Source organism: Tachypleus tridentatus, chromosome 13, assembly GCF_004210375.1.
Source record: "Tachypleus tridentatus isolate NWPU-2018 chromosome 13, ASM421037v1, whole genome shotgun sequence".
In the NCBI taxonomy this organism is placed as follows: domain Eukaryota; kingdom Metazoa; phylum Arthropoda; class Merostomata; order Xiphosura; family Limulidae; genus Tachypleus; species Tachypleus tridentatus.
Genome location: NC_134837.1, coordinates 143161709 through 143178571, shown reverse-complemented (window position 1 = coordinate 143178571; position 16863 = coordinate 143161709). Strand labels below are relative to the sequence as shown.

Here is a 16863-nt window from a genome sequence, read left to right as displayed (position 1 = left end):
CTACCTGGCACACACCAATGTAAAGTATATTCCCCATTAACCGTTTCACAACAAGAGCCCCTTTATGTTTTCCTGCCCAAATAACTGTATTACATTCAAGACTTAATTACCCACCTTTAATATCAATGTACATAAATGAACTTAAAATCTTAATACGCGTTATGATTCGAAGTTTTGTTTTATCCAAGTTTTAAGTCCCTTATTACAAATAAATCTTTAAAAAATACTTAAAACTTCAGATGTATTGTCAAGTAACCAACATATTGTGAAAACACTACTTTGGTTCTCTGTATCTTCAATAATACAATGAAAATAGAAAAGAGGTACATCTGACCACTAAGATCTTTACATACATTTTGGCTCACTTCTTTCACAGTACTGAGAATGATACAGTCAAAACAAGTAGTAAACTTTTAACCTCTGACAGCTATCAAGCCTACCTTCAACAGGTTTGTTTCAGTTTTATCCCTTCCATGTTGCCAATGTATACACATGTATATAACAATTAGAAAGTGCTATATTACTGTATAAACTATCAACAGTTATTTTGAAATTTACATCAAGTTCTTGTCAGAGAGTATATGAAACTGATTACAGTAATTGTGGTTGCTTGACTGACCATAGCACTTATGATTGTTTCATACCAAAATATCTTATAGTTAGAAATACAGTGTAAACTATATTGAGACCTTCAGTGATGTCAAGAAAACCCACTTGTGGAGAAATATACATGTAACAACGGCTCATTTGGGTTGAGAATTTAAAAAAATTTTAACGTAGAGGAGTGAACAACGTTTCAACCTTCTTTGATCATTGTTAGGTTCACAAAGAAAGAAAGAGGTAACTGATCGGAAGCTGACCACGTGTTTGAAAAGGGTTGTGTAACTGAGTATCGGAATGTAGAGGGCAGGCTTAGATATTTGAATATATAATTTTATACAAGTAAGGCTTCTTTAATTTTGCATTTGATTATGTTTGTTTCTTTATTTAGTATTTGAGTGTTTTCTATGGTTATGTTGTGTTTATTTGACTTGCAGTGTTTATAAAATACAATGTAATAACTGCCACAACTTCTATATTGGAGAAACAAGTAGAAAAATGGAAACCAGATTTAAAGAACATAAAAAGTCATCTTCACACATTTTTGAAATAAAGAAACAAACATAAACAAATGCAAAATTAAAGAAGCCTTACTTATACAACAACTTAAGCCCAAAATAAACCAATACAAAGGAACACCTTTATATCTATATTAAAAAATAATATAATAATAATAATAATAATAAAATAAATAATATAAAATTATTATTTCAAACATCTAAGCCCACCCTCTACATTCAGACACTCAGTTACACAACCCCTTTCAAACATGTGGTCAGCTTACGGTCAGTTACCTCTCTCTTTCTTTGTGAACCTGACGATGACCGAAGAAGATCAAAACGTTGTTCACTTCTCTACATAAAAAAATTTTCTCAACCCAAATGAGCAGTTTTTACATATATATAGACCTTATTACTATATCTTGGTGAATTATGTATTAGTTATGTTTTAAATGCATAATTAAAAGGTTTAAACATTTTTTAAATATAACATCATACTTCACCTCCATTTTTAGGGCTTATGATATTATGCACTGAACAAAAATTTTGCCAAACAGTTGAGCTTGCCTCCCAAAGAAACTAACATACTTTGACTTATGACAGGATGAATAATAAGGTTTAAAAGGCAACAAAGGAAAAATAAAACATTAAAAATCAATTACATGTGAAAAGAAAAAGAGCAGAAATTATGATTTTTAACAAGGGAAAGTCTTTAAAAAGATATTCTACACAAAATTATAAGGTATATATATATTTTTTTGTATTTCTTAATATTAAATATTTCAATTTAATATAAAAAACAGCTGGAAAAATGAAACAATATTTAAAAAAAATGTATCTTATAAACTTTTAATGGCATTTTATGAGGTTCTAGATATATATAAAGCTATAGGCGTATAAAAGTATTTTCATAATTAAAACAAAAATCACTTTTCACTCAATTTAAAACTAACTACAATAGAACAATAGTATATTTTTAGTAAAAACAATTATAAAACCATTATTTTTTGTGTACAACACATGAATCTTTGACAAAATCTTACCAATTTTTGAAAGGATACATTAAGAAACCTCACAGTTAATGCATGTATTGTTGTACAAGTGAAATTTGTAACTCAATTTCCACAAATTTCATGAATCTTCCATGAAAGGATTAACAATAACAAGTTACTTACAATTTTTCATTTCACAAAAAATTTAAGACTTTTAAATTCACATTCAAAAAATAAATTAGTATAAATTAATAAATTATGTCCTAAATCATTACTATTGTTAGGCTCTAATACACCTTCCAGATAAAATGTGTGATATTTGAATGGTTTAATAACATTGTGTTATCTATTGACTGAGACTGAAGAAATAAAAATAAAGCTATCAAGTTTCTTTCTAAACCTTGTAAAGCACTTGGTAGAGGCTTAAAATACTACAAGTCAAGAATGGAGGAGCATTAACCATTGGATGGGTACAAGAATAGAATGAGGAAGTCAAACCTGAGAATTGAGCATAATGTATGAACAGAAATAACTACAGTAACTATAACTCATATTCAATTCACAAAGAAAAAGGTTACAAATAAAATTCCTTAGTTACCATGCTAAACTGAAATTTTTTAAAAACAGCTACCTGAAATATATTAAGTTTTTTTTTTTTCCATACAAGTAAGGCATAAGATCTTTTAAAAATTGGTAATATACAATAATTGTAAGTGGTTTCATTGTCAGATTTTTTGCTGACTGTCATTTATTATTAACTTTAAAAACATGCAAGTCAATAACTTATTTATTAATCATGTAGAATGACTGACAAATGAACAAACTAGTTCTCTTGTTTCTAGAGAAAGTCAAATATCTGTGGTATGTAGGTATATCTTTTTTTATTTTCTCATCTTAATGTAAAATTTTTAATTTATTCCAGGCAATGTGCAGTTTATACATATATGAGATCAAGAGTGCTACGGTGATTTCATTCTAGCTGACTTTGTTCCTTTGTCATTCTATTGTAATCACAATTGTTCTACCCAGGATGAAAATGACTGTAATGCTGTATATGTTTTGCAATGATGTGGACAGCACCAACCTTCAATGGTCCAAGGATGCAGATTTACTAATCTCAGAATGAAAATAATCAGTCAATGTGGGTAGGCCTGGTTGTTATGAATAAGATTGACACAGTGGAATTAACTATATAATGTGAGAATTAGATAGCCTTGAACACCATCTTCAGTGAGTCAGTCAGCCTAGAAATAAATCTTGAAGACCAAACCTGATCAATTCACAGTTCCAGTACAGACAGGGCATGCTCATTGTGGTAGTGTGTGATTGGTTGGTTGGTTGATTTGGTGTTTTATGGCACAAAGCAGCTAGGCTATCTGCACCAAACATTCAGTAAAAAGTTGGAATTAAAGTAAATTTAGTAAAATCATAAAAGGAAATTAAGGTAAAACAAAACAAAATTAAAAGAAAACATAAATAGCATAAAGCCAATGTTTACACCTAGTCTACAACGTTAAGAGAAAAACTGCAGCAATACAAGTTGTAAAGGACTTTCTGTAGCATACCTATAGTTATCATAACTCGCCAGGAAGACTAACAGGTAAGTACAAAAACACCGTCAGTCATCTGAAGTTGGCCTTTCTAGTCCTGGTTTCGAGTTATTTGATGTTATGGCCATTTTCTAATTTCAAATTGAACTAGATGTACTTTGATTCTTAAAAAGGAATTACATAAGAAAAAGGCCTGATTATAAATTAAAAAACTTAAATTGCATTAAAAAGATTAATGGCCTATAGAAAGTGAGCTAATTCCCTCGAATACCAACATAGCCAGTATCCAGAAAAACTGGATAGAAGTAGATATTAAAAAGAAATGGGCCAGTTGGTTTTGAATATCAGTGAGAACAGGGTATGAACTAATGTAAACTGATTCCAGGGCCAGTAGAGAGCTAAGCGAGTCATTGTAAATAGTACAATTTGAGTACTGCTTAGCTTCTATGTGATCCTGAGCAAGAGAAATGGTACACAGTTATGCAGTGAACACAGAAGCTGTAGATGGGATTCTGCACGCAACCGCTGAACCACAACCAACCATGCAAGAACCCACACAGTTACCTGATTTGAACCATCTGTGTAAATAGAAATGAAAGGATCGTTCGAATGATGTTCAGTAAATAAAAGACACTACTTCCAATTGGGAGTATCTGCTTTTCTCAGATGGCTTAAAGAAAGGTCACATTTGGGGACTGTAAGAAGCCATAGTGGGATTGGCTGACCAATAGATACAACATTATCCAAGGACAGACCCACTTCATCCAACTGTGCCTAGATACAAAGGTAAAAAGGAGCAATGGCAGATCATCTGTTCTGAAAAAGTATGGCCCACCGAGGAAGGAAAACACGACTCCAAGTGCAATGCTTTGGTACGGAACAAAGTTTCAAAGCATATAGTAAAGACAGTTGCAAACAGCGTAGGCTCAAAGAAGATCCATGAGACTATGTATAAGCTCTGAACTGTGGAAGTATGGAAAAGCCCAGTGCAGAGTTGAAATCCTTGATGATGAATGGGGTCTAGGAGATTGTGGAAAACATCTCAAGCTTTTAGGAATACATTGAGCAGCTGATTGTATAATACAGCCAGTTACAGCTGCCACACACTCATCTATTGATGGCAGGATCAATTTCGGTGAGAGCAGTGAAAGAGGGCCAGTTTGTGTGATCCACCTTCCATCTGGGCACGTAGGTCAGGTGGCATCCACCATGGCCAGTCTCTCATAGTGAAGGGGAGCAAACTGAGAGATTAGTAGCAATAAAGGACTGACTAGGTGCATGAAAATAAGGAGAAGAACCAGTATTGAAAAGAGAAAGGTTGTGATCAGAGAGCACATGCTCTACAGAGCAACCCCTCCTGTCAATATCAGCTCTCTCCCAGAGGGGATGACGTCCATTAAAGTACCCCAGGATTAAAAGGGGAGATGGCAATCAAAATCTGATTGATCATAGGTCTCTCCAAGCAACAGGTAGAGAGAACAAACAGTAATGGTACAACCCAAGGAAACACAGATGGCTATGACCTTAGAGGATGTGTCGAGTGGCAAAGACAAGGTGGGCACATGTTGATCAACCAACAGTGTCACACCTCCATGCACTTGCTCAACACACAGCCTGTCATTTCTGTACAAAGAAAACTGCAGAAATGTGACTGTATCAGCAGGTTTCAGAAATGTTTCCTGTAAGGAGAGACATCCAGGATGATAGGAAGCAATCAGTGTTTTGATGTCATCCAGATTAGAACATAAACCTCGACAGTTCTATAGTATCAAGGTGGCCATTTTTATTTATGTGTAGGTGAATTGGGTGGAGAACCCTTTTATTTACGACCACATCTTTTTTCTTTCCCGTCTTTAATCAAGAGAGGTCTATCGACCTCTATGGATCCTTCCTCGAGTCAATTGGGCAGGTGTTTGCCCACTGGGAAGAGGATTCCCAGTGACCGAGGACATGAACAAATGATCGATTTGCATCTTGGGGTGGGAGAAGAAAATTTACCCAAGGAAATGCTTGTACCCAGAACCAAAGTAAGTGGATCTTGGAATCTGTTGGAATGTATGTAAGGGACAGAGATGGGTGTTGAAGTTGATTATCAACTTTTTTAACCATGGAGGTCAAAAGGCTTTTCATTTGGTTTGGGAACGATTCTTTTGGAGGCACAGGGAGATCCATCTGCACTCCCACTGTAGTAGTGGAACAAAGTGCAACAGCATACATCCGAGATAAAGCGGTGGACACAACTTTCTAGCCTCATGATAAGTAATGTTATGAATTGTTTTCAAATGCTGCACCTCTTTTTCTTCCAACTATTTAGGGCAAGAACAAAAGTAGGACAGGTGAGAGCCATTGCAATTGACACAATGAGGGTCTGGTTCACACTCGCAGGCATCATGGTCCTCGCTACCACGAGTACATGTCAAGGAATCATAACATGACGTCTTTGAGTGACTGAACCACTGACAGTGGAAACATCGGAGAAGGTTTGGAACGTATAGCCGTACCCTGCAATTAATATAGCCTGTCTTGATGGTGGCAGGTGGACATGGTGATGTAAATGTCAGAATAAGGAGATTGGTCAGCATCATAATTCCATCTTTGCGAATATAGATACTCTATAATAGGGGAACTGCACCACTTATGAACCAGGTATACTTTTCACCTGATGGTAAAATGTGGAGAAGATGAAAAACATATCTAACTGTGAGAGAAAATTGTTAGGATCAAGTTACAAATCACATGAAATAAATATAACTCAACTATATGAATAGAAAAGTGAGTAAAACAATGGATGTGCCCTCAGGTGTAGAGTGGCTATGGCATGACAGATCATAATCGGTAAGCAAGCTAGACCTGAAACCCATGCTGCTGGAAATCAACATCCACGCAGAAATAGGATAAGGATCTTACTATTCTCACCTCAAACACAAGAGGCTGGGATGTTGAGAATCATTTTGTCCTGCAGGTCTGCCACAAATATAAGCACCTAGTTATCAATCCAGGGACTCAGATCAGTATCAAAAGCATGTCTATCACATTCAATCAGCTCCCCAAACTGGAAACTGACATGAAACCATTCAAAAGGGCAATAACATTCCTATATTAAAAGAGAACAAGGGAACCATAATAATCCCACATATAACTTCAGTGATCCACAACACAGACTGAGGATATCAAGAGAAGAAGAGAGACAATTCAAAATATATGAGGACTTATGTTGACTGGTACCAACAGGGTACCAACATCCATGCAGGAGTAGGATAAGGGCTTCCAAATGAAGGAGTGAACTATATTAATTTTAGTTGTTTTGCTGTTTGTATGTTGCATGTTGTATACTACAAAGAGGAGGACATTACGTCATCACCAACTGCAGAATGCCCCTGTACTTCTCTGCACTGATAGGTTACAGCTATCTTTGCGTGAAACCCTTTCAGGAGGGTGCCTCCATGGTTGATCACCCCAGCAGCTTTGAACTGAAAAGTGGTAAGAATTCCCATACTTCATTGGATAAAATGAAAGTGAAAAGACAGTAGAGAGACCAGAGGAACATCATCATCCGAGAGAACACAATGGGTGATCATGAAATCCTATTTTGAAAAGCAGACCATACTGAGCTATTCACTTAGGCATGGCAAAGATGGGCTGCTATCCCCTCCTATTTTATCCATGCATTCCATGGGTGGTATAGTCAGAAATGTGCATGTTTATGAAGCAAAATATCGTGGTTATTCACCTAAAAAGAGATATTGTGGAACACCTTCTCAATGCTCACCATTTAGAAGGCAAGGAATATAAACCATAAATCAACATGGTTGTACAGTGTAGATTCAAAGTTACAAAATACCAGCCAGGCACCATTTATCACAAAGTGGAATCCATTTAATAATGAATGAAGGTAAAGAAAAATAAAGTATGAAAAGAGTCAAACCAAAGTCTGAAGAATGACCACAGGTAGAAGACAAAAATCTGATGAAGAAGAAATCATGATATGATTTAGATCAGTGGTTCTTAACCTTTTTCATCATCTTACCCCCTGAGACTCTCCAGGGTATTACTATTACCCCTATAATAAGTTTTGTAATGGTGAACTTTGAGTAAAGGTAGAATAAAACAAAACTATATGAAGATCCTAATTTATTGAAAATGTTACAAATAAATGACCTTGAGAAATGCTACATATAGTGTGTGTGTGTGTGTGTGTGTGTGTGTACACGAGAAAATATACTAAATACGATGGAAACTGATATTTAAATTTTTAAGTTTGATGTATTTATATTATATAGTTAAAAAAATTTAGGCAATTCAAAACATTGTAATATATGAAAATGTTTACTCAAAATTAGACAGGTGGTTGCACAATAAGCATCTTGAAGCAGTTCAACTGCTGCACTTCAATGTGTTTCTCATTGGTGGGCAGTTACAGACACTTGCCACAAAAACTACAAATTGTTCTGTGATTTCCCCAATAATTCCCAAGCCTTCCGTGACCCCCTCGAGAAACTTCAAATGACCCCCAGGTTAAGAACCACTGATTTAGATAATGAGAGATTAATATATTGAGTACAGTCCACATCCCTGATTTTAGTTTCCTCTAATGAACAATGAAAATGAGAAGTGAAGGAAAAGATTGCCTAATCTGATGAGGAAACACCTAAAACAAATTCCCAGAGGAAGAAGAGAAGGAGAAATAAGCCAGTTGGGTAAAAATATCAACCCACTTAGTAAAGGTTGAAGGAAAAGGAACACAAAGGGAAAGAAACTGCCAGGGGATAAAGAATTGGGAATGGGGGTACTAAAGAAGGAAGCCATATGGACAACATAACAACAAAACCCTGACAAGACACAGAAACCCATTCAGATCTGGTTGAGGGTAAAGATGAGAAATGGAGGGGAGAGAAATAGATAAATAAAGGAAAAGATACTCTCCTGAGCTGTCAAAGTACTTGGGGTAAGGTAAGGAACAATCCAGATAAAGGTATGATTACAAAGTGGACATGAAATGTCAATGGCAAACAAATTTGACCATCAATGTCCAGAGAGTGAAAGGAAAATAAAATATGTTTTAAGGGGAAGGTGAAACATGAAACACAAGGAAAATGGTTCAAAGAGAGATAAAGTGAGGGAATGGGGTACCACATTAACATCCCAATCTAGAAGGTTAGGTTGCCTTGGAAGGAACTCATGAGCACAGTAAGGACAGCTAAAGTAAAGACCCTATGGTATTGGTAAAAAGTATGGAATAAAGCTGGCTGATAACCCATGATTGAAGAGATCAATCCCTTATCAAGAAGCTAAGTGAGAAATTCCACCACCCAAGCCACATAAAGCTGGTCAATTGAATGAAGACCAAATGCAAAACACCTTCTATTTGCACTGACATGCTTCAACAGGAGAAATCGTACCCTCCTCACCAAGAGATAAATAAGAGCAAGACATGAAGATGTAGGATGAAGGACCAGCTACCATAGTTGACAAAGAAGGGAGGGAGACAACAGATGACATAGAGAAAAGAGAATAGTAGGGGCCGTAACCAAAGAAAACAAGGCTGAGCTGGCCAAAGAGCAGCAATCAGAAGTGCCTGACAAGGAGTGGTATGAATTAGAGAGATAACCTGATGAAGTTATCAGATTGCAAGATGAACAAAGATACACGTGGAACCAATCTTGGTTGAAGGCATCAACTGCCAGATCCTTAGAATGAGGAACTGGTGACAAAAAGAGAGGTAACTTGCAATTGAAGCTCATAGCAAATGCATTTACATTATAAGAACACCACTGACTGCAATGCTCCCTGAAAACAAGGGGATCTAGGGAATACTCTGTCAGGCATATTTGTTTGGGACAAGAAAGATGATCTACAACAAGATTGAAAACAAATGTCATCTAACATGCAATGAAAAGAATGTTTTGCATGTGAGCCAAATATAAGAGATCCAATGTTAGAAAACAGTTCTGAAATGGATGCCTCCTTGGTTATTAATACATTCTACTATTGTAAAATCGTCAAAATGAACCATCACCAGACAATTTCAGGCAAGAAGGAGGAAGTGATTCAATGTCAAATATGCAGTTAATAAGTTTGTGAATGTTGATATGCAAAGAGCTTTCATTCACGGACCAACTGCCCAAACCTCCCTGATGGTTGGCCCATGCACCCCAACACTGCATGGATGCATCCATGAACGAGATAGGGGAGTATGTGGCACACCTGCTGATGTACACGCCTTGTCCAACCACCAAAGTAGATCACCTCACATTGTAAAAAGATTGATAAAGGGAGTAGAAAGAGGATCCTGCATAAGGTTCCACTGAATGTGAAGAGCTCACTTGTGGGATGTCACACTGGCATGATCGAGAGGGACCGGTGATGTCAATGAAGACCACACTTCAAAAGTGATCTAACCTCACAAGCAGTAAGTGATGGAACTGAGAGGGCATGGCAAACTATCAATTCCATAAAACAAAGTCTTAAAGTATAAAGCTGGGCCCATTTAATTTGAGTGTCAAAAAGGACCCCCATATGGACAAGATATGGAGAGTAGATCTGACAAAGGACTTCTTCAGTTTTCTTAACCTTGCCTGCTTAAGCAGCCATTGAAAGGAGCTGCCAAGTATAGCTGGCCTAATTTCATATGCAAAAAACGGCTCGTTTGGGCTGAGAAAACACTTTACATAGAAGAGCGAACAACGTTTCGACCTTCTTCGGTCATCGTCAGGTTCACAAAGAACTTCTATTCTATGTAAAGTGTTTTCTCAGCCCAAACGAGCCGTTTTTTGCATATAAATTTCTCAATAAGTGGGTTTCTCGTCATCACTGATGGCCTAATTTCAGTTCAGAATGAATCAGTCATCCATGTAATAGTGAAAACTTAACCCGAGAATATGAAGATGTTGAGCAAATGCACAGATGACCTGATAGAAAACACAAGGAGCCAAAGCAAGCCCAGATGGTAGGGCTCAAAATTTATAAGCCACCCCAAGATGGACAAACCAAAGATAATGACAAAACCAAGTTGATATAGGTACATGGAGATAAGCATTAGCAACATCCATTTTGGTCATCCAAAAACCTGGAGAAAACCTCCATCTCAAGGTGAGAAAAACTCCAAGATAAATTAGGTAGGTAAATGAAGTAGTTGAAGTGAGATAAATCTATGATTAACCTCCAGTGCCAGGTTTTCTTGGGAACAACAAGTCAAGAAAAAAAACTTGTTAAAAAATGGAAAAAAGTTTGATAGCCTGCTGAGATAAATCTTCCCAAACTGCTTCCAACAAATGATGACTAGTCATGGGATTCTGTGGAAAAAAAATGGAGGAGATGGGGAAAAAAAGAGGATCACAAATTCTTCTGATAAAACCTGAAGAACCCATTGATCCTCAACAAGAAAATGCCAGCAATAAGAAAAATCTGCAAAAACGAGCTCCTACTCAGTAGTCACCAGCACTGTTGATGACGAGATGCACCGTAAAATAAAATGATGAAAAGAAGAAAGATGAGGGTTGAGAAAGGAATGGATGAGAAACAGTAATAGGTGCCATGTATGGCTCCAACTGAGACAAACATGCAACAATATTGTTAAGGGTAAATTGCTGATGAGCCAATGTTACCCATGGCTTTAATATTTCCGAGTTTGTGTAAACAAACATATCACCCCAGAAACTGGGCAATATGCAAATCTCCAAAAATAAGTCGATTGTAGATGGACCCAAGTCGAGATCTCAACTTAGAAGATCCCAACAACAGAACATGAGGTATATCTGAATACAAGCACTACCAAATGAGAAGTGATGGTCTGGTAGGGTAATACAGCATGTATCATGCATCATGTGAACGTCATGCTCTTATTGGTAGTGAAGTGATGCATGATGATCTGCAAGATAAACAAGTTGAAATCTTTCAATTTCAATAGGAGGGAGCAGAAGACTTGTAGGATTTGTATAAGTTCACAGAGGGCAGCACTGAATGAAACAGCTAATTTTATGAGTGGAGGTATGCACTGTTTGAATTATTCTCTAGAGAAATCAGTTTACCTAAAAATATCACATAACATAAACAGCAACAAGAGAGGATTACATTGGTAACACTAAAAACTTCAAAAGGGAATGTAAAAAAAATGTTTAATACATCAACTATAAGAAAGGTATATTAAATCCAATAAAAATGGCGTCTTTTGCTTACAGCACCAACAAGACAAGACTACATTAGTATGTTAATAATGAAAGCAACTGTGTATTACAATTATTGTAAATACTTGACAAAGCAAAGATGAAGAGCAAGCAGTATGATAATTCAAAAATGTTATCACAGTAATTTTTATACAACACAATAATTACTATATTTTCAACATGTTATAGAAAGATACACACCATGTGGCCACACAATCAGTGGAACAGAATGTAATATTTCATCTCCATGTTTTTTTGGCTTTACTAAAATAGCTTCATATTCTATTCCCACTGTAATGAATACACACACACAAAAAAAAACAAGTTTTAATACCTAAACTAAAAATCACTACTTTTTGTATAAATAAAACTTTTTTGAACAAAACACGTCAAAATTATTTGGAAAACTTCCTTATAAAACCAATTAACAGTAAAATACTTTTTCAATAAAATTTAATATTATTGAAAAATTTAAAGATATAAAAATTTTATGTTTGAGTAAAAAGTACTTTCAGTTAATTAAATTTTATACTGTGGTGTTAAGTATTATTAAGATTCAAAACTATCCTAAATACTTATTGTTGCAGCTACTTTTATACAAAAACAAATTAGCTCAGCTACAAGTGAACCTGGAATCCACTGGAATTCCTTCCATTAACTTAAAATTTTATTACTTAACATAAATTAAATGTGTTTAGATACGATTTCTAGCAGTTAAACAATTGTTATGGTTATTTTCCCACAACAAGGAAACACCACAATTAAAAATTTAATACACTTACAGAACTCAGAATTTTCAGTTTCCTTTGTTGGCTTTAAAGGGATGATAGTCCAATCAATATCTGGTATCTGATGACTTGTATTATCCAGTTCTGTCCACTTAATGTCTGTTTTCTGGTCATTGCGCTGCAGTTTTCCAAGAATCTACAAATGAAAAAAAATCATTAGAATATGTGGAGAGTTGAAAATAAAAACAGTGTTTATGCAAAAATGGCTCGTTTGGGTTGAGAAAATATTTTACGTAGAAGAGCGAACAACGTTTCGACCTTCTTCGGTCATCGTCAGGTTCACTAAGTAAGAAAGAGGTAACTGACCGGAAGCTGACCACGTGTTCCAAAGGGGTTGTGTATCTGAGTGTCTGAATGTAGAGGGCGGTGTTAGATGTTTGAATATATAATTTTATATTATTTATTTTATTATTATTATTATATTATTTTTTAATATAGATATAAAGGTGTTCCTTTGTATTGGTTTATTTTGGGCTTAAGTTGTTGTATAAGTAAGGCTTCTTTAATTTTGCATTTGTTTATGTTTGTTTCTTTATTTAGTATTTGAGTGTTTTCTATGGTTATGTTGTGTTTATTTGACTTGCAGTGTTCGAAAACGTGTGAAGGTGACTTTTTATGTTCTTTGAATCTGGTTTCCATTTTCTACTTGTTTCTCCAATATAGAAGTCGTGGCAGTTATCACATTGTATTTTATAAATAATGTTGGTGTGGTGTTTGTCAGTGTAATTTTTACATAGTATAGACCTCAGTTTTGTACCTGGTTTTTGAATAAATTTAGTTGTAACTGGAATGTCATATTTTGTTACTAGTTTTTGCCAAATGTTGGTTATTTTTCTGCTGATGTCGGTAATATATGGTATATGGTTTTGTGATTTTTTTTAATCATGGGGTATATTTACTTTTGTTAGTTGATTTTGCTTTTTGTCTAGGTGTGTTCGTGTAATGTTTTCTACGGTTTGTGGGGGAAACTTATTGATGTTGATGAAGTATTATTTCATTTTGTCTAATTTGTTGTTAATTTTATCTGGTGAGCATAGTTTTATGGCTGTGTTTATTTGGTTTCTTAGTATGTTGAGTTTTTGTTTTGTTTCATGTGCTGAGTACCAAGGAATGTATAGTCCAGTATGGGTGATTTTTCGGTGGATTTCTGTTTTGAATTGTGTGTCGGTTCTTGTAATTTTGAGGTTAAGAAATGATATTTGATTGCTTTCTTCCTGTTCACATGTGAAGTTAATGTTGGGATGTATAGAGTTAATGTGATTGAAAAAATTAAGTATGTGTTCTGTAGATTTGAATCCCTCAACCGTGTCATCTACATATCTGTACCAGTATAGTGGTGGATGTAATGCTGTGTTAATTGCTTGTGTTTCAACTTGTGTCATAAAAATATTAGCTAGAACTGGTGATACTGGGTTGCCCATGCTTAGGCCATTTGTTTGTATATAGTTTTGGTTGTTGAACATGAAGTTTGTCTTTATCGTGGTGAATTCTATGAGGGTTGCTAATTGGTTGCTGGGAATGTCTATGGTTGGGTTAGGGCCTCGGATATAGAGTTATAAGGCTATCTTGCAGGCTTCAGTGGTTGGAACTTCTGTAAAGAGGGATATAACATCGAAACTGGCCATTAAGGCTTTATGATTAAGTTGATTTAGATTAGACTTGAAATTAAAAGGGTCTTTGATGAATGAGCTGGCTGATGTTACATACTTGGAGAATGCCCATGCTATGTATTTACCAAGATTGTAATTAAACGATTCATATGTGGACATTATTGGTCGTAATGGACAATCTGGTTTATGAAGTTTGGGGATGCCGTATATTTGCGGTGTGCGCGAGTCGGTTTTACGTAGGTAGGAATAAAGTGTTTGTGAAATTGTGTTGGCTTTTTTCATTTGTAGTAGCAATTTGTTCAGTTGCGTCTCATGTGTCTTTGTTGGATTTGTGTGTATTGGTTTAAATTTGTTCGTGTCTGATGGGATGTTATTCATTTTTTGGATGTATTCATTCGTGTTCATTATGACTATAGCGTTACCTTTATCTGCTTTTAGAATTTTTATGTTTTTGTCTTGTTTTAGGTTTTTAATGGAATTAATGTCTCTTTTTGTAAGGTTGCTTTTTAGTTTTCTGTTTTGTGAAATTATGTTGATGTTTTTGTGAGAAAATTCTTTGAAAAAATTGTTTAAGATGTTGTTTTTAGGTGTTTCTGGAAAATATAAATTTGTAATTTTACCTGGGAAGTTTGGCTGTTGGATGTCACTAAAATTATCAAAGTTGTCTTCTTACTGTTGGTTGTTTTCTTGTTTTTGTTTTCTGTAGAAAGTATCACAAGTCTCCTGGCTAGATCTTCTTAACATGTTTTGATTTCTATGGTTGGAATGTACCTAGGTGCTATTGCGAAGTTGTCTTTTGTTAAGTAAATGTATCTCGTCTGTGTTTAATTGTCAGTCGGATCTGTTAATTATGAGGTTAGTCAACGGTTTGTCGTTTTGGTGTCTTTTCTGTTGTTTGCATCTTAGTTTTTCTAGTTTTTTGTTGTGGCAGATCTTTTTGTCTCTGTCGTTCTTAGTATTGATTTGGTTTATGTTTCGTTGTATAAGTCTGTAAATCTCTGGTTTAATGCAGCATGCCAGTTGATGGTCTAGGTTCATTTTTTGTTTTTGTAAGTCATGTAGTTCTTTGTATATTGTGTTCAACATGGCTTTAAGTAGTTTTTTCTGTAAATTTTGGATAATGTTTGTGTATTTATTAAAATTTTTGGAAGTTTTACCTTTACAAAATTAGGGGTTAGTTGTTCCTTTCTACATTGTTGAATGAAATAAATGTCATTTCTTCTATTGATAATTCGTTGGTTTAAATTTCTTAGTTTCTTAACGATCGTGTGAGCGTGTACTGTTAATAGTGGTGTGCGGTATGCTAGTTCAGACATAATGGTAACAGGAAAGTACAAATACACTGAGAAAAAAACACAAAAACTTACACTTCTCGTACAATCGCAGTGATGAAATAATAATCAGTGATGTCGAGAAACCCACTTGTTGAGAAATATATATGCAAAAACGGCTCGTTTGGGTTGAGAAAATATTTTACGTAGAAGAGCAAACAACGTTTCGACCTTCTTCGGTCATCGTCAGGTTCACAAAGAAAGAAAGAGGTAACTGACTGGAAGCTGACCACATGTTTGGAAGGGGTTGTGTAACTGAGTGTCAAAATGTAGAGGGCGGTATTAGATGTTTGAATATGTATAATTTTATTTTAATATAGGTATAAAGGCATTCCTTTATATTGGTTTATTTTGGGTTTAAGTTGTTGTATAAGTAAGGCTTCTTGAATTTTGCGTGTGTTTATGTTTGTTTCTTTATTTAGTATTTGAGTGTTTTCTATGGTTATGTTGTGTTTATTTGACTTGCAATTTTCGAAAAACAGGTTCTTTGTGAACCTGACTATGACCGAAAAAGGTCGAAACGTTGTTCGCTCTTCTACGTAAAATATTTTCTGAACCCAAACGAGCCATTTTTGCATATATATTTCTCTACAAGTGGGTTTTCTCAACATCACTGAAAAACACTGTTTATCAAAAATCATTTAAAATTAAAAACAACAAATAATTAACCTATTGATGTGTTTTGTTAGGTTTTTTTGTGCAAAACTACACAATAAGCTATCTATGCTTTGCCCATCACAAAGAATAGACCTCGGATTCGAAAGCTGTAAGTCCATTGACTTGCCAGTGTCACACTACAACACAATTTACTTAAAGCTAATCAAAATTTAATCCATTATTTATGGGAATGTAAAACAATAACCAGCTGGTATTTTGCCATGTTTTTTTATTTGCAAAGTAAGCATAGTATAGCTACAAAAGATGCTGATTCTATAAGAAAAAGTCCCCTGCTGGTACAGTGGTAAGTCTAGGGATTTATAACACTAAAACCAGGGGTTCAATTCCCCTCAGTGGACTCAACAGATAGCCTGATGTGGCTTTGCTAAAAGAAAACACACACACACACACATACACACTAAGAAAAATTACCAATTTTTGTTGGAAGAAAAGTAATAAGTTTGTATCAATAAAAAAATATTAAGCAGTTTCAATGGTTAATTATTGCAAAGCAAATGGGAAGACAAAGCTACAACTTTACTACTTGTCTTAATTCTTTCAGCTACAGCTACAAGCCAATCGTAACACTGGACTCCAAATATCTGGGGATATTTGTGTTCCATGTGAAAACTGTAAAGTAGCCTACAAACCACAGAGTGATGCATAATATAAT

At 35.1% G+C, this 16863-nt stretch overlaps 1 protein-coding gene across 6 annotated transcripts in view; it reads right to left on the bottom strand.

The window, feature by feature from the left end:
* LOC143240565 (acylamino-acid-releasing enzyme-like) overlaps window positions 1–16863 on the bottom strand; it is a 69164-nt gene that overhangs the window by 12590 nt on the left and 39711 nt on the right. For all 6 annotated transcript variants that reach the window (XR_013021818.1, XR_013021819.1, XM_076483210.1 and 3 more), the window contains 2 exons: window positions 12587–12728; window positions 12006–12095 (listed from right to left, as the gene is read on the bottom strand). Coding sequence is in view for 4 of the 6 variants with exons in the window: in XM_076483210.1 (XP_076339325.1) it covers window positions 12006–12095; window positions 12587–12728 (232 nt within the window). In the remaining 2 variants the exon portion in view is untranslated. The remainder of the gene's footprint in view (window positions 1–12005; window positions 12096–12586; window positions 12729–16863) is intronic.